The sequence below is a fragment of the Hylobates moloch genome, unplaced genomic scaffold (assembly GCF_009828535.3).
Source record: "Hylobates moloch isolate HMO894 unplaced genomic scaffold, HMol_V3 SCAFFOLD_8, whole genome shotgun sequence".
NCBI classification, from domain to species: domain Eukaryota; kingdom Metazoa; phylum Chordata; class Mammalia; order Primates; family Hylobatidae; genus Hylobates; species Hylobates moloch.
Window position 1 is genome coordinate 32,178,951 of NW_026652283.1, and position 19,020 is coordinate 32,197,970.

The 19,020-nt window shown below is 44.4% G+C and overlaps 1 protein-coding gene and 1 non-coding gene across 3 annotated transcripts in view; both read left to right on the plus strand.

Moving 5' to 3' along the window:
- Positions 1–1,094: 1,094 nt before the first annotated feature.
- LOC116474087 (U5 spliceosomal RNA) lies at positions 1,095–1,209 on the plus strand. The gene has a single exon (XR_004249602.1). It is a non-coding gene; the product is annotated as a U5 spliceosomal RNA (small nuclear RNA).
- A 2,911-nt stretch (positions 1,210–4,120) lies between these two features.
- The window catches only part of DENND5B (DENN domain containing 5B), a 217,200-nt gene continuing 202,300 nt past the window's right edge, over positions 4,121–19,020 (plus strand). For both annotated transcript variants that reach the window (XM_032159990.2, XM_032159991.2), the window contains exon 1: positions 4,121–4,563. In XM_032159990.2, coding sequence (XP_032015881.1) covers positions 4,437–4,563 — 127 coding nt within the window. In that variant the 5' untranslated portion in view covers positions 4,121–4,436. The remainder of the gene's footprint in view (positions 4,564–19,020) is intronic.

Here is a 19,020-nt window from a genome sequence, read left to right on the forward strand (position 1 = left end):
GAGGTGGGAGGATCGCTTGAGCCAGGGAGGTGGAGGCTGCAGTGAGTCGAGATTGTGCCACTGCCCTCCAGCCTGGGTGAGTGACCTGCCTCAAAAAAGAGGGTTGTAAGGGATCGAGAAGTAGCAAATACGATGAGGAGAGTGGACTCTCCAAAATATTTAAGTCATGTTAAGGAGAGGAGAGGTTATTTTTCTCTTTTGATGCTACGACAATCCTTGTCAACACCGTTCTTCACTACCACACTCCAGCCACATATAAACAACCAGAAAAGAAGGGATCGATTGCTAATGTAACTATTTAAAGCCCAAAACATTCATTGGACCACATTTTACTAGTAGTCAGAGTCACCATGTGCCACCAGCTTAGCAGTGCTATCAATCTCTCATTCCTCCACTTTTGCAGACCGTGGCAGGACTCAGCTATCCCAAGCATGCCATGCCGTCCATTTGAGGCTTTACCAGTAAGTCCTTTGGAGACAGCAGATCATTGCTCAGATTTTTGTTCACTGAGCTAATTTACTTCTCTGTCATTATTTCAGAGGACAATCTGCATATAATGATACATAGCTAACTCTTGAGTATCATTTCAACTTCGTTTCATTGTAGCTTAATGCAGAATATACTTACACCATGTCATCTTGAAGTGATAATTTAAAAAGTATACGGATATTTTCAAATTAGTGTTTAATTTTGTAATGTGTGACTATTCTAAAAGCTTTAGAAAAGATTTTGGGGATTCTATTTTTATGAGATTAGTATATTTTAATTGCATGCATTGTTTGTTGGTGACTCAATTTTTTTCACCTTAAAAATATTAATGTGGGGCTTACAAACTCATAAATCAGTTACTGTTCAAATTTTTTAAAAAAACGACGTGCCTTGGCTAGTGCAAACAGTAAATCAGTTTTTTTACTGTGTTTGTTTGATTCGCTTAGAATCTAACAAACATTCTGTAAGAAGTTACCACCAAAGATAGGAGAAACAGATACCTGGCACTTCCTTCCTTACTAATGAAATGTTATGCATTTCAGTACTTTCTACATGGGGAAAAGCAATATTGTATAAGAGTAATTAAAGTGTTCACAATTAGGTTCATACTCTGGTTTCTCTTCAGATCGTATACGTCTTTTGTCTTTTACTAAAGATTTCCGTGGAAAGGAACAATGCTGAGTTTTTGACTAAGTTTTGTTTTGTTTTGTTTGAGATGGAGTTTTGCTCTGTTGCCCAGGCTGGAGTGCAGTGGTGCGATCTTGGCTCACTGCAACCTCCGCCTCTTGGGTACAAGCCATTCTTCTGCCTCAGCCCCCCAAGTAGTTGGGACTACAGGCACTCACCACCATGCCAGGCTAATTTTTGTATTTTTAGTAGAGACAGGGTTTCACCATATTGGCCAGTCTGGTCTTGAACTCCTGACCTCAGATGATCCGCCCCCTTTGGCCTCCCAAAGTGTTGGGATTACAGGCGTGAGCCACCGTGCCTGGCCTGACCAAGTTTTGAGGCCTTGCATATGTGAAGGTTATTTTTATCTATTTTTTAATCTTTATTTTATTACTATTTTTTGAGACAGAGTCTCACTCTGTCACCTGGAGTGCAGTGGCATGATCTTGGCTCACTGCAACCTCTGCCTCCCGGGTTCAAGTGATTCTCATGCCTCAGCCTCCCAAGTAGCTGGGATTACAGGCGTGCACCACCACACCTGGCTAATTTTTGTATTTTTAGTACAGACAGGGCTTCACCATGTTGGCCAGGCTGGTCTCGAACTCCCGACCTCATGTGATCCACCCGCCTCGGCCTCCCAAAGTGCTGGGATTACAGGTGTGAGCCACCATGCCTGGCCCAGGACTTATTTTTTTAAAAATGTTACAGATATTAAAGTTTGTGTATTTTTCTAGTAGCATCAACAACCTGTTATTACCTAGATAACCACCCTTCTTTCATCACTCAAATATAAATTGAGGGGTTAAATAGGACCAGAGTTCTGCTAGATACCAGAAAAGTGAAGAACCACAGAGTCCAACTCTTGCTCTGTGGAGTGTACAGCACAGCTAAGAAGACACAGAAAAGCCATGACAAGTGTTTTTGAAGAAGTACAGGGTACAACAGGACCTAAAGGTCAATTACCCAGACTGTGGCTCACCCTGATTTCCTGATTCTTCTTGTATTTTCTTTTCTTTTCTTTTTTTTTTTTTTTGAGACAGAGTCTTACTCTGTTGCCCAGGCTGGAGTGCAGTGGTGCGATCTCGGCTCACTGCAATCTCCGCCTCCCAGGTTCAAGTGATTCTCCTGCCTCAGCCTCCCGAGTAGCTGGGACCACAGGTGCGTGCCAATACACTGGCTAATTTTTTGTATTTTTAGTAGAGACAGGGCTTCACCATGTTGGCCAGGATGCTCTCGATCTCCACCCGCCTTGGCCTCCCAAAGTGCTAGGATTACAGACATGAGCCACTGCACCCAGCCAATTCTTCTTATATTTTACTAATTATTATTTTATTGATATATATATATATATTTTTTAGTAGAGACGGAGTTTCACCATGTTGGCCAGGCTTGTCTCAAACTCCTGACCTCAAGTGAGCCTCTCCCCTTGGCCTCCGAAAGTGCTGGGATTACAGGCTTGAGCCACTGCACCTGGCCTCATTTTATTTTTATAGAGACAGGGTCTCTCACTATTTTGCCCAGGCTGGTCTTGAATTCCTGGACTCAAATGCTCCTCCTGCCTTGGCCTCTCAAAGTGCTGGGATTACAGGCCTGAGCTACCGTGGCCAGCCTCTTCCATTTCAAAATTGAAGAAAGTGAAGATACAAGCTACATTAAATGATGGTATGCATGCACATGTATCTTCTAGGAAGAACATTATTCAGTCAAATAATCGAGGTTTTCTCAGGCTACCTCTCTGGAAGGTTTGCTTGTATATCTAGTGGGAGATACCCCAAATCCCCAAAGAAGAAAGCAGGAAGTGGTGTGGAAGGGGTTGCCATATGGAGATGAACTGGATTCAGTTTTCTAGCTTTTAAGTTTTATTTTTACTTACATGGCCGGGCACAGTGGCTCATGCCTGTAATCCTAGCACTTGGGGGGCCAAGGCGGGAAGATAGCTTGAGCCAAGGAGCTTGAGAGCAGCCTGGGCAATACAGTGAGACCCCGTCTCTTAAAAAAATTATTTTTTAAATAAGTAAATTTTATTTTTTTACTTAGATGGAGACAGAGTCTCCCTATATTGCCCAGGCTGGTCTTGAACTCCTGGTCTCATGTGATCTTCCTACCTGGGCTTCCCAAAGTGTTGAGTAAATTACAGGCGTGAGCCACTGAGCCCAGCCAGTTTCCTTTCAAAGGAAAAAGAACTGGTTGTCGAGTTCCTTCCGTGGAGGCAAAAGAGAGAGCTGAGCAGGGCAAGAAAGCCGTGCCCTTGGGAGGAGCAGAGTTCAGGGTCTAATTCCTGTTGCTTTAGCCTCCGATTGTTACTTGCGGGGAGAGCCGATAACATCGGATGGCTGCGGAACTGGAGCGCCTTGGCTATTTACACTGACCTGGAAAATGTCAGGATAGATGACAGAAGGTGGGGGTTGGTGACTGCACTCCTTCTAGAAGTCTCAACGCTTTGTGGGTATTGAGTTGTGTTTTCCCCCCCTCACCGTTGACTTGTCATTAAGTCACTAAGGATGGTCTGTAAATGGGGTGAGGGCTGGCGGAAGGGAGGACCTTAAAGTGAGACAGGCACCCCCACACAGGTCACAGTTTAGAAGACGATGGCTCAGACCGTTATGCGAAATGATCTCAGAGCGGCTGTGCACCTTCCCCAAAGCTGCATTAAAAGAAATCCGGATGGGTGACAACCCCTTTAGAAGACAGACCCCCCACACTGAGGCTAGCCGTCTTATCGGCTGGCCAGGGCGAGGAGGGGTGTGTGCAGGGTCGCCCTCGATGCCGCAGTCGGGGCCGGTGGGCGCGAACGCGGCCCCGCACCACGCTTGGCCTCCGAGCTGGCTGGGCGCGCACACGGCAGAAGCGCGCGCCTCCGTCCCTCGCGAGCGCGCCCCCCACCCCCCAGCGTCGCACGCGCCGAGCCCCGGCGCCCCCGCCCGCCCCGCGCTCCCACAGCCCGAGCGCCGCTCAGCTGACCCGCGGGCGCCAGACGCGGCGGCTCTCAGCTCGCGAGCGCAGCTGCGGCGGCAAAGGGCCCCTCAGGCCGACACTCCCCCTCGCCCCTCCCCCACCCGGCCGGGCTCTGGACCCGCCGCGCGCGAGCCCGCGGCCGCTTCCCCCGCGCCGAGCGAGGAGGCTGCTGCTGCGGCGGCGGCGAGAGGCGGCTGCGCGGCCATGGGCGCGCCAGGGTCGCCCTAGGGCGGGCGCACAGACCACGGCCGGAGCGGTGGCGGCGGCCTCCACAGAAAGCCTTCCCAGGCGGCAGCGGCGGCCCCTGGAGCAGCGCGGCCGGGATGAGCGGGAGCGGCGCGGCGCCCGGCCCGGGCTCGGGCTCCTCCCCGGCCGCCTGCCGCTTCGCACACTACTTCGTGCTGTGCGGGATCGACGCGGACAGCGGGCTGGAGCCTGACGAGCTGGCGGGTAAGGCCGGGGCTGTGGCGGCGCTGGGTCCCCTCAGGGGCGCGGGGGACGCTGCGGGGACGCGCGGGAGGCGGGGTGCGGGCTCCAGACAAAGTCAGCTCCCTGTGGCGCCCTCCCGCCGCACTCTGGCCGAACGGGCTCTCGGGCGCGATTTAACGACATTGTTGTTTATTCCGCGTGCGGGCTGTGCGGCTGCGCCCACCGGGGCTCTCGCCTCCGGGCGCTGGGTTATTAATAACAGGCGCGGGGGTGGCCCCAAGGGCACGGTCCCCGCCTGGCGCGCCGGCCCTTTCGCCCGCAGCCGCACGCGGAGGCGGCCAGTGACTCACCGGGCGCGCGGGCTGCCCCCCGGCCGCCGAGCCTGCCTCCTACCCGCCAGCCACCCGGCCCCGGCCGCGAAGTTTCGGCCCCGCACGTGACGCGGCTCTCGGGCCTCTTCGGGGGAGGGGGAGTCGGACTCGGGGTGGCGTCCGCGGAGGAGCCGGTGGCCGTGCGGGGCTGGCGCGGGGCGGGGGCCGGTCGGACTTCATCCTGGACTCTGCCCTCTGCGCCGCCTGCGCTCTGCGGTGCCGGCCAGGTCACCTTTTGGAATCCTGTGGATTTGGCCGCGTCTGGGAGCTGGCAGGGACCTTTGGACGCTCGGGACACAGCACCGCGCTTTGTTGACACTGCCTGCGCTGTTCCCGAGTTTAAACTCAGTTGGGGGCACCGTGTGTTAGTGCCTGGTTTTCCCGGAGGGGTACCGGTCCCTCCACTTGACTCGTTTGATGGCGCAGTGCGGGGCTGCGCTGGGGAAACGACGCCGGGAAAAGGGGCGGTTAAAGGGCGATGGGGGGCAGCGGAGTGCGCAGTGTCGAGAGGAGGCCGGGGAGAAACAACTGATTTCATTTTTCACGCCTGTTCCTTTCTGCTTGCCTCCGCGGGATCCGAATCTTGATTTGTTGTTGTTGTTAAATGGGTGAGAGAAGTGACATCTACCGCCTGAACTTTGTGTCAGTGTTAAAGACTTAGCTCATAGCCTTTCAGAACAACTTCCCTTGGACAAATAATTCCTTATTGATTGCACTAACGTAAATTTTTCGCTTTTCCTTTGGTGGGGGTGGGGAAACTGGGAAGAATATATTAAATAATAAACAATAGTAAACAAAACTGTTTAGCCTTAAAATACAGTCCCCATCAACCCACGTCTTGGCTATCTTTTTCTTAACTCAGCTTCAGAGCAAAACATTTTCTTTTTTTCATATCTTTGGAGGTAGAAACACAAAACATTTTCAACAAAAACTGTAAGTCTAGTTTTAGTTAAAAAAAATTTGGAGAGATAATAGAATACCAGGTTTTTCTGTATGTGTAATTATGTAATCACATTGTTTCTTCAACTAAGATTTCATGTACATGTTAAGAATGGCTTTGTTAAAGGATATGAAGAAAAAAATGTCTGCAGAGAGATTTGGAGAGATTCTTCTCGAGATTGGTGAAGGAATATTCTTATTCTTCTAGAGTCCTTTCTTCCCTAAAGATCCCAAACATTGTGCACCAGGGTCACTTGGAGGCCTTCTGTCAGTGATGACTGATGAAAGGAAGAAAGCCTGTATTTTTCTTCTCCATTTGCCTACTGAAGCTAAAACTGTACCTTTTAGGTGTGACCTAGTACTCTTTAGGCACAGTGAGAATGATGTTAACAAAACCATCAATTGGACTTTAATGCATTTTTAAGAAACAAACTATGATGTCTCTTTTTGCAAAACTGTGAGTGTGGGTGATTGGGATTTCTGCTTCTCATAATACTTAATGTATTCAGGTAATAATGTATTTTGCCCTGTAATATTTCAGTATCATTCATCCAACAAACAGTTGTGAAAGCTATCTGTAGTCGGTTTTGTAGGCACTGGGGACTGCTGTGAAGAAAGCAGTCAGAAATCCCTGCCATCATGGAGCATACGTTCTAGTGTAAAGAGGTAATGAAAATACAATCATCTCTCCATAACCATGGGGGATGGATTCTAGAGTGTCCCCCACACCAAAATCCTCGGATGCTCAAGTCTCTTATAATAAAATGTTGTAGCATTTGTATATAACCTATGAACATTTTCCTGTACACTTTGTCATCTCTAGATTACTTATAATACCTATTACATTGTAATGTTATGTAAATAGTTGTTATACTGTATTGTTTAGGGAATAATGACAAGAAAAAAAAGTCTGTACGTGTTCAGTACAGATGCAACCATTGTAGGCCTGACTACATTTTCAATCTGTGCTTGGTTGAATCTGTGGATGCGGAGTCCATGAGAAGTGTCGACTGTATATAGTTCTTCAGATGTTAATAAGTGCTATGAGGAAAAATAAAGCAGGGGAGTGGATTTAGGGACATGCCAGCAGAGTGGTGGGATGGTGGGGTTGTGATTTTAAATAAGATGGTTAGGGAAGGCCTGACAGGGAGGATGACATTTGAACAGAGCCTTGAAGGACGTGAGGAAGCAGGCCAGATGGATCACCTGGGGGCACAACATTACACGCAGAAGAAACAGCAAGTGCAAAGACCCTGAGTGGGACAGTCCCTAGTTTGTGCTGGTAACAGCAAGGAGTCCAGTATGGCTGGAGCTGAGGGAGAGGGAGAGTAGTAGGTAAGATCAAAGAGAAAGAGCAGGGGAGATTGTATAGGGCCTCATGCAGTTGTTAGGCTTTTAACTGAGATGGGAAAGTATTGGAAGGTTTTGAGCAGAGTAATGACAAAATCTGATGTGCCTTCTAACATGACTGTTGTGGCTGCCATGTTGGGTAGACTATATCAGGGCAGGGGTAGAGGCAAGAGACCAGTTAGGGAGGTCTTTCAGTATTTGAGGTGAGAGGCTGGATGCCGTGGCTCACGCCTGTAATCCTAACACTTTGGAAGGCGGAGGCAGGTGGATCACTTGAGGTCAGGAGTTCAAGACCAGCCTGGCCAATATGGTGAAACTCCATCTCACCTGAAAATACAAAAAGCTGGGTGTGGTGACCTATGCCTGTGATATCCCAGTTACTCCGGAGGCTAAGCCAGGAGAATCGCTTGAACCCAGGAGGTGGAGGTTGCAGTGAGCTGAGATCGTGCCACTGCACTCTAGCCTGGGCAACAGAGGGAGACTCTGTCTCAAAAAAAAAAAAAAAAAGGTATTTGTGGTGAGAGAAGTTGTTGGCTTGGTGAAGTAGCAGGAAGGACTCAGATTCTAGATAGATGTTGAAGGTAGACCTACGAGATTTGCTGATGATTCGTATGAATATATGTGAATTCTATGAATATGGTAGTCATATTCAAAGAAAGTGATCAAAGATGACTCCAAGATTTTTGGACTGAACAATTATAAACTTCTCTCCTGAAATAGGAAGACTGATGGAGAATCAGACTGGAAATCAGTTCAGTTTTGGATGTATTTAGTTTGATGTGTCCATTATGTGTCTGTCTGTCAGGGAAGGCAGACATCATTTTGAAATCTTATTTTATAGCTTTTATTTCCTTTAAGCTTTAAGTCACATAGACAAGACATCTCTTGGGGGAAGATCTGGACTGTAGGTATAAATTTAAAGCCATGAAATTACTTAAGGGTTAATTATAGATAGAAAAGAGAGGAGGACACTCAAATGACTGAGCCCTGGGCCATTCTAGCATGCACAGGTGGGGAGGATGAGGAGGAGACAACCGAGGAGATTGAGGAGTGTGGATAGTGACAGGGCAGGAAAACAGGAGAATGTCATATCATGTTCTCAACTAAGAATTTTCTTGACTATTTCCGTAGAGCAACATTTGGGGATCATGAAACTGTGTTAGGCAAATTAGCCAGAAGGTAGTTTCTGTTTTGCTGCATTAATTTCAAAGTTAATGATAGTTAAGTTTCTATTTTGCCTTGCTGGAGCTGATCTGTCTTTATCACACTTTCTTAGCAAGTTGTCACCGTGCCTCTAGAAGGTCTTAATTGACTTCTATTAAACATAAATTCTACCAATTGCTTCATAGACTTTCTTAACATATGCGTATTCCTAGAATTCACACTCTGCAGGTGGTGGGACATTGAAATCAAAGACAGTAACAGTTAAATAGACTAAGACCTTATAATAAAACTTATCAAAGCTTCAGATGGTTTTTAGACACTCCTAGTAAAACCAAGCTTAAACAGCAATGGAAGAGACTTCTTTCATCTCAAATATGTAGATCTCTTAATAGCTGAAAATAATTTCACTATATACATAATAATATATTTTAAAATGGAGGACTTAGAAACTTTATGGTGATGTCCACATGTATATACTGATATACTCATATTACCTGTTGTCCTTTCTGTACCACATCTTAGTTGTCGTGCTTCTCCTACTCACTGTATATTTTCAAAAGGCACTTTGTCCATAAACAAAACATCCTTTGGGAGAAATGTTTACGTTTCCTTTAAATATTAAAGATAAGGAAAAGGTTTCAAAGCGGGATTCTTTAATTGCATGTAGAAGAAAGGAGGTATAAATGGAGGTAAATCATGCAATTAGTTGATGTCAGGGAAGGCAGACATCATTTTGAAATCTTATTTTATAGCTTTTATTTCCTTTAAGACCTGGCTGTAGGAATACACATGGCTTAATTTACAGCAGTCAATCTTTTGAGCAATGGGAAAATGAAGGACATGATAAGGCCTTTATTAAGTAACATAAATATACAAGCCCTCTAAGAGAGAAGGGACTGTGCCTTTTTCATAGTGTCTTATATACAGTACACAGTGTTTAATAAGGGAATGAATATAAGTTTACATATGAGTCTACAAATTATGTGATGACCAGAATATTCTTAAAGTGTTCCCTCGGTAGCCTGGATTCAGCCCTCCTAATAGTTGTCGAAGTCTGATGAATGAGATCTCTGCCATAGAACTTTGTTTAGATCTTTTCCTTAGTGTCTCTCTCTAGCTATTTTTAGCTTTGGTTGTGTCGGGTGTGGTTTTCAAAAGAGCGTAGAGACAGTGGAGACCATGATCTGAATTCAAATAAGCATAAAATTTAGTCAAGACTGACAGAATATCATGTCATATTAGTTCTTGAAGGGACCTTAGACATATTTATGGTAACGAAACTGAGGCTCAGAGATTAAGGGCCCTCTCAGATTACATTTGATCAGCAGTAGACACCTGACTAGTGCCTGGTGGTTCCAGTCCACTATGCTCCATAGTTATTCTATTTAAACTCAGAAAAAAGGTGAGCTTGACTCATTCAACAAGCATTTCAGGATTGCCCTTATTCCAGACTGAATGTCATAGTCAAGACTGTGCTGAAGTGTGTTTTTTAAAAACAGTGGCCAGGTGTATAGGCTTAATTGGGATAGAAGCTGCCGTGATCCAAGTACCATTGGTAGTGTCAGTTGTTAGCTTTGTTGACATCCTTGGCTCACAATAGATTCTTGGGAGTTTGGAAGGTCTGCCCCGAGTAGCTCGGGGGCTGGGGAAGGAGTAGTACGGGGATCAGCCTTCATTTTAATGAGGCCAAAGAAGATTCAAGATCTGGTTGCTGTGTGCTAGTTTGGCTCTTTGTCCCCAGACCTCGTGTTGAAATTTGATTCCTAATGTTGGAGGTGGGGCTTATTGGGAGATATTTGGGTTATGGGGGCAGATCCCTCATTAATGGCTTGGTGCCCTCCTAGAGGTAATGAGTGAGTTCTCCCTCTATGAGTTCCCACAAGAGCTAGTTGTTAAAAAGAGTCTGGCACCACTCGCCTACCCTCTTCGTTCCTCTCTCTTGCTATGTGATCTCTAATTGGTTAGCCTTCTGCCATGAGAGGAAGCAGCCTGAAGCCCTCGCCAGAAGCAGATTCTGGCGCCATGCCTCTTGCGTAGTATAGCCGCAAACTATTTCTTTTCTTTTTCTTTTTTTGGGCGTGGGGGGCGGGGGGTGTGGGACAGAGTCTCTGTTACCCAGGCTGGAGTGCAGTGGTGCGATCTTGGCTCATTGCAGCCTCAGTCTCCTTGGGCTCAAGCAGTCCTTCACATCAGTCTCCCTAGTAGCTGGGACCACAGGTGTGTGCCACCATGCCTGGCTAATTTTTGTATTTTTTGTAGAGATGGGGTTTTGCCATCTCTACAAAGATGTTGCCCAAGCTGATCTCAAACTCCTGAGCTCAAGCAGTCCACCCCTCCTTGGCCTCCCAAAGTGCTGGGATTACAGGCGTGAGCCACCGCGCCCGGCCATTTCTTTATAGACTACCCAGCCTCAGGTGTTTCTTTATAGCAACACGAAAACAGACTAAGACACTGTGGTATGATGATCATTTAATTTTGGAAATCTACTGGAAATAAAACTCTTTATAGTGAAATTGGCCCAAGAGTGAGTGAAGCTAAGTTCTCTGTGATAACCCCAAGGCTTAGGCTTATGGCCCATTTTGTTAATGCAGGACACACCAGCATAGACAACTGGGAAGACAAGGGACGGGAAGAGGGTGAGACATAGTGTCTTTGAGGGAGGAGAGAAAGAGAAAGAAAAGGGGACAGGGAGAGAGAAAGGAGGCTAGAGGAGTACAAGTTCTGTTTGCTGCTAAGGTGTTAAGACAGACTGTCCTAAAATTCCTGTGCACATCCTGTTGCTTGTATTTCCACTGTTGGTCACAGATACTCTCAGAGTAATAAAAGTAAATATCTAGAATACAATGCATTGTTAGTCATGATTTCCATAAAGCTTCATACGGAAGAAAACATTTTCCTCTTCTATAATTTACTGAATGGTAGAGATGGTTCTATACAGGATGCTTTAGGAAACGTGTCATATGCCTGATCCTTAGCATTTTTGTTTAATAATGACCTAAATTTTGTTTTTGGTAAAACCATAACTAGCTATTATATTTTGGATTATTTAATGTTAAATGCTTACAGTGTGTCAGATTCTGGAGTACATACATAAATGATGGCCGCTGTCCTATAAGAATCTGTGATGAAATAGTAAAATAGCTAACATTTATATAGTGCTTTCCACATGCCAGACACTGTGCTAAATTCTTGTTGCTGTTATTTGTTTGTTTGTTTGTTTTGAGACACAGTCTTGCTCTGTTGCCCGGGCTGGAGTGCAGTAGCATGATCTCGGCCCACTGCAACCTCTGCCTCCCAGGTTTAAGCGATTCTCGTGCCTCAGCCTCCCAAGTAGCTGGGACTGCAGGTGCATGCCACCATGCCTGGCTAATTTTTGTATTTTTTGGTAGAGACGGGGTCTCATCATGTTGGCCAGGCTGGTCTTGAACTCCTGACCTCAGGTGATCTACCTGCCTCGGCCTCCCAAAGTGCTGGGATTACAGGCGTGAGCCACCGCACCCAGCCACTGTGCTAAATTCTTTATAGTCAGTACCTCATTCAGTCCAGACAGCAACCTTAGGAAATAGGCATTGTTTTCTCTCTCTCTTTTTTTTTTTTAAAGACTGAGTCTCACTCTGTCACCCAGGCTGGAGTGCAGTGGTGCCATCTCTCCTCACTGCAATCTCCGCCTCCCGGGTTCAAGCGATTCTCCTGCCTCAGCCTCCTGAGTAGCTGGGATTGCAGGCATACGCCACGACACCTGGCTACTTTTTGTATTTTTAGTAGAGCTGGGGTTTCACCATGTTGGTCAGGCTTGTCTAAAACTCCTGACCTTGTGATCTACCCACCTTGGCCTCCCAGAGTGCTGGGATTACAGGCGTGAGCCACCACGCCTGGCCTGTTTTCTCTTTTGTACACAGGAGGAAACTGAGTCTAGAGAATAAGTACTTTACTCCAGTTCCTATAATAAGTAAGAAGCCTAGATTGAAGGTCTGACATAATTCATCCATCCCCATAACATCCATCCCCATAACCACTATATTTGCTGTCTCCCTAGTAACATACAGATTGTAAAATCTACCAGTATATAGATCCCAAATGGGTAACCTTATCGTCAAATGAAATTATCTTTTTATTCCTCTATTTGGGAAAGATACTAAAGGTGACACTACCGGGCAGGCCTTTATGACCTGACCTAGCTTGTTTCTTCTTTGGTCAGCACTAGTAATTTCTCTTGCATGCATTTCCTCATTCATTCATCAGAGATTTAGAAGATTATATATTTAACGATATTTTTGCTTTTGTCAATGAATATTTTTAAAGATAAGGTGTTACTGTATAAAGGCTTTCACTATGAAATATACCACTTTTAACTTTTTAAAAAACCTCTTTGCTCTTCTTACTGGGTTTTATCATTTCTTGGCATAAATAATTTGTCATTAGGTGAGTTTATAGTTTTTTAAAGGAATGTATGAATGCTTGTGAAACTATAGCTGGCAGGGCAGTGAGTACAGCAGTTAGAGCTGGATGCACAACCAGAAGCTGAGATTCCAGTCCTGGCCCATCACTTTTGACAGCTGCAGGCATCAGTGTTCTCATCTGTCTTGAAAAGGGTTAAATGAGATGAATGATTTCTAACTACCACCCTTGGGGCCTGAAATTGTTTTTGAGTAAAAAAAACTAACTTTATCTGTTAAAAAAAAAAATTAATCCTAAATGTCATAGAACAAGAGGACCAGTACATACCACGTGTATAGTCAGCCCTCCACGTGTGTGGGTTCCACATCTGTGGATTAAACATCATCAAATTGAAAATACAGTGTTCCAAAAAAATAAAAACCAAAAATGGTGGTTGCATTTGTACTGGACATGTACAAGTTTTTTGTTCTTGGTATTGTTCCCTGAACAATACAGCATAACAACCATTTACATGGAATTTGCATCGTACTGAGTATTATAACTAACCTGGAGGTGATTTAAAGTGTACGGTAGAACATCCAAAATTGACACCCTAACATCACAATTAGAAGAACTAGAAAAGCAAGAGCAAACACATTCAAAAGCTAGCAGAAGGCTAGAAATAACTAAAATCAGAGCAGAACTGAAGGAAATAGAGACACAAAAAACCCTTCAAAAAATTAATGAATCCAGGAGCTGGTTTTTTGAAAAGATCAACAAAATTGATAGACCACTAGCAAGGCTAATAAAGAAGAAAAGAGAGAAGAATCAAATAGATGCAATAAAAAATGAAAAAGGGGATATCACCACTGATCCCACAGAAATACAGTCTACCATCAGAGAATACTACAAACACCTCTATGCAAATAAACTAGAAAATCTAGAAGAAATGGATAAATTCCTCGACAAATACACCCTCCCAAGACTAAACCAGGAAGAAGTTGAATCTCTGAATAGACCAATAACGGGCTCTGAAATTGTGGCAATAATCAATAGCTTACCAACCAAAAAGAGTCCAGGACCTGATGGATTCACAGCCGAATTCTACCAGAGGTACAAGGAGGAACTGGTACCATTCCTTCTGAAACTATTCCAATCGATAGAAAAAGAGGGAATCCTCCCTAACACATTTTATGAGGCCAGCATCATCCTGATACCAAAGCCTGGCAGAGACATAACCAAAAAAGAGAATTTCAGACCAATATCCTTGATGAACATTGATGCAAAAATCCTCAATAAAATACTGGCAAACCGAATCCAGCAGCACATCAAAAAGCTTATACACCATGATCAAGTGGGCTTCATCCCTGGGATGCAAGGCTGGTTCAACATACGCAAATCAATAAATGTAATCCAGCATATAAACAGAACCAAAGACAAAAACCATATGATTATCTCAATAGATGCAGAAAAGGCCTTTGACAGAATTCAACAACCCCTCATGCTAAAAACTCTCCATAAATTAGGTATTGATGGGACGTATCTCAAAATAAGAGCTATCTATGACAAACCCACAGCCAATATCATACTGAATGGGCAAAAACTGGAAGCATTCCCTTTGAAAACGGGCACAAGACAGGGATGCCCTCTCTCACCACTCCTATTCAACATAGTGCTGGAAGTTCTGGCCAGGGCAATCAGGCAGGAGAAGGAAATAAAGGGCATTCAATTAGGAAAAGAGGAAGTCAAATTGTCCCTGTTTGCAGATGACATGATTGTATATCTAGAAAACCCCATTGTCTCAGCCCAAAATCTCCTTAAGCTGATTAGCAACTTCAGCAAAGTCTCAGGATACAAAATCAATGTACAAAAATCACAAGCATTCTTGTACACCAATCACAGACAAACAGAGAGCCAAATCATGAGTGAACTCCCATTCACAATTGCTTCAAAGAGAATAAAATACCTAGGAATCCAACTTACAAGGGATGTGAAGGACCCCTTCAAGGAGAACTACAAACCACTGCTCAATGAAATAAGAGAGGATACAAACAAATGGAAGAACATTCCATGCTCATGGGTTGGAAGAATCAATATTGTGAAAAATGGCCATACTGCCCAAGGTAATTTATAGATTCAGTGCCATCCCCATCAAGCTACCAATGACTTTCTTCACAGAATTGGAAAAAACTACTTTAAAGTTCATATGGAACCAAAAAAGAGCCCGCATCGCCAAGTCAATCCTAAGCCAAAAGAACAAAGCTGGAGGCATCACGCTACCTGACTTCAAACTATACTACAAGGCTACAATAACCAAAACAGCATGGTACTGGTACCACAACAGAGACATAGATCAATGGAACAGAACAGAGCCCTCAGAAATGATGCCGCATATCTACAACTATCTGATCTTTGACAAACCTGACAAAAACAAGAAATGGGGAAAGGATTCCCTATTTAATAAATGGTGCTGGGAAAACTGGCTAGCCATATGTAGAAAGCTGAAACTGGATCCCTTCCTTACACCTTATACAAAAATTAATTCAAGATGGATTAAAGACTTAAATGTTAGACCTAAAACCATTAAAATCCTACAAGAAAACCTAGGCAAAACCGTTCAGGACATAGGCGTGGGCAAGGACTTCATGTCTAAAACACCAAAAGCAATGGCAACAAAAGCCAAAATTGACAAATGGGATCTAATTAAACTAAAGAGCTTCTGCACAGCAAAAGAAACTACCATCAGAGTGAACAGGCAACCTACAGAATGGGAGAAAATTTTCACAACCTACTCATCTGACAAAGGGCTAATATCCAGAATCTACAATGAACTCAAACAAATTTACAAGAAAAAAACAAACAACCCCATCAAAATCAAAAAGTGGGCAAAGGACATGAACAGACACGTCTCAAAAGAAGACATTTATGCAGCCAAGAAACACATGAAGAAATGCTCATCATCACTGGCCATCAGAGAAATGCAAATCAAAACCACAGTGAGATACCATCTCACACCAGTTAGAATGGCCATCATTAAAAAAATCAGGAAACAACAGGTGCTGGAGAGGATGTGGAGAAATAGGAACACTTTTACACTGTTGGTGGGACTGTAAACTAGTTCAACCATTGTGGAAGTCAGTGTGGTGATTCCTCAGGGATCTCGAACTAGAAATACCATTTGACCCAGCCATCCCATTACTGGGTATATACCCAAAGGACTATAAATCATGCTGCTATAAAGACACATGCACACGTATGTTTATTGTGGCACTATTCACAATAGCAAAGAGTTGGAACCAACCCAAATGTCCAACAACGATAGACTGGATTAAGAAAATGTGGCACATATACACCATGGAATACTATGCAGCCGTAAAAAATGATGAGTTCATGTCCTTTGTAGGGACATGGATGAAACTGGAAAACATCATTCTCAGTAAACTATTGCAAGGACAAAAAACCAAACACTGCATGTTCTCACTCATAGGTGGGAATTGAACAATGAGAACTCATGGACACAGGAAGGGGAACATCACACTCCGGGGACTGTTGTGGGGTGGGGGGAGGGGGGAGGGACAGCATTAGGAGATGTACCTAATGCTAAATGACGAGTTAATGGGTGCAGCAAATCAACATGGCACATGGATACATATGTAACAAACCTGCACATTATGCACATGTACCCTAAAACCTAAAGTATAATAATAAAAAAAATAAAGTGTACGGGAGAATGTGCGTATGTTATCTGTATATACTACACCATTTTATGTAAGGGGCTTGAGCATCCTGGGAGTCTTGGAACCAATCCCGCACAGATACTGAGGGATAACTGTACCACATGAGGATCGATTAAGTAATTAGAAAATCAGCCACCAGGAAAGGGAGAAAATCAATTAGTTTATACAGTTCCCTTTCCAGGAAAGCTACTTTTTTTTTTTTTTGAGACAGAGTTTCCCTCTTGTTGCCCAGGCTGGAGGGCAATGGTGTGATCTCGGCTCACTGCAGCCACCACCTCCCAGGTTCAAGCGATTCTCCTGCCTCAGCTTCCCGAATAGCTGGGATTACAGGCATATACCACCACGTCCCTCTAATATTTTTTTTGTATTTTTAGTAGAGACGGAGTTTCACCATGTTGGTCAGGCTGGTCTCGAGCTCCCGACCTCAGGTGATCCGCCCGCCTCGGCCTTCCAAAGTGCTGGGATTACAGGCGTGAGCCACCGTGCCCGGCCGAAAGCTGCAATTTTTAAGAAGCATTTTGAAATCTTAATGTCAATTAATGGACTCCCAATTATTATCTACATGGACTTTTAAGGACCCAGGGGTTCCTGTTTGAAATTACCCTACTAATCTCTAGATTATTACTGTAGTATGGATGATACTGCCAGTTCCCAAATAATAGTCAGTGAGATCTTAGAATAATTTTTTTCTACTTAAAATTCTCTAATAACTTCCTTTGTATTTAGAATAAGATTGAAACTTTTAGATATTTGCTTATAACAAATACATATTACAGTTATTTGTTTATTTATAACAAGAGTGAGACAGGGTCTTGCTCTATTGTCCAGGCTGGAGTGCAGTACTGCGATCACAGCTCACTGCAGCCTCAACCTCCTAGGCTCAAGTGATCCGCCTACCTCAGCCTCCCAAGTAGCTGGGACTGTGGGTGTGCACCACTATGCCTGACTGATTTAAAAAAATTTTTTTTGTAAAGATGGGGTCTGTGTTGCCCAGGGTGGTCTTGAACTCTTGGGCTCAAGGGATCCACCCATCTTGGCCTCTCAAAGTACTGGGATTACAGGGGTGAGCCACTATGCCTGGCCTGTGTGTAGATTTTAAAAACCCTAAAATGGACCGGGTGCAGTGGCTTACCCCTGTAATCCCATCACTTTGGGTGGCCAAGACGGGTGGATCACTTGAGGTCAGGAGTTTGTGAGCATGCTCATCAACATGGCGGAACTCCGCCTCTACTAGAAATACAAAAATTAGCTGGGCGTGGTGGTGTTTGCCTGTAATCCCAGCTACTCGGGAGGCTGAGGCACAAGAATCGCTTGAAGCCAAGATGTCAAGGTTGCAGTGAGCTGAGAGTGCGCTACTGCACTCCAGCCTGGTTAACAGAGTGAGACCCTGTCTCAAAAATTAAAAATAAAATAAATAAAAACCCTAAAATGGAAGCTAGAGTTTCCTTAAAAATGAGAAGCTTGAGATTGATGAAAAAGCAAGATAATGCATAAATGATTTTTTAAAAAAGGTATCTAACAGCTTTGTGAAGAGCTAATAAAATTTGTTTCAACTATAAAATATATTAGCCTATTCCTTCTCTCTTCAAATAAGATACGGTAAATAAAATTAACCTTTTTTACCAGGTATATGCAAGCAAGCATGCAGGTACCAACAAGGCTTTGATTTTTTTTTTAAGCAAACATGTCTTATTTATAAACTAGTGCCAAGTGATGAGCACGTAAATGATGGGTAGTGTTTATGAAATTTCAGAAAGTGGTTGTACTAAAGAGCACTTGTAGCTTCAGTTGTGGTTTTAAAGGAATATCTTAGGAAACTGCATTTACAGATTCATTCTTCATGGCACCTACATCAGCTTTGGGCACAGTCAGCCAGTACAGTTCTCTTTGTTTCGATAAAGTTTACTCCTATATATATATTTTTTTTTTCTGTTTTTACTCTCCTATTGTGCTTTACAATGCACTGTTCTACCTAAGGCTTGACTTTTTAAGATGGCACCATGTAAGGTCCTCTTGGCCAGAAGATTCCAAAAATTTTTGGTATGGAACTGTCTTTCCCCATTACTCTTCTCTCTTCTCTCTTCTCTCTTCTCTCTTCTCTCCTCTCTCTTCTCTCCTCTCCTCCCTCCCTCCCTCCTTCCTTCCTTCCTCTCTCCCTCCCTCCGTTTCTCCCTTCCCTCCCCTCCCCTCCTTCTCTCGCTCTTTCTCTCCTTCTCCTTTTCTTTCTCAGAATCTCGCTCTGTCTCAAAAAAACAAAACAAAACCCAGGCTAGAGTGCAGTGGCGCGATCTTGCCTCACTGCAGTATCTGCCTCCTGGGTTCAAGCGATTCTCCTGCCTCAGCCTCCCAAGTAGCTGGGACTACAGGCGCTCACCACCACGCCTGGCTCATTTTTGTGTTTTTAGTAGAGAAGGGGTTTCAGCTTGTTGGCCAGGCTGGCCTCAAACTCCTGACTTCAGGTGATCCACCCCCCATCGGCTACTCGAAGTGCTGGGATTACAGGCATGAGCCACTGCGCCTGGCCTCCATTACTTTACAGA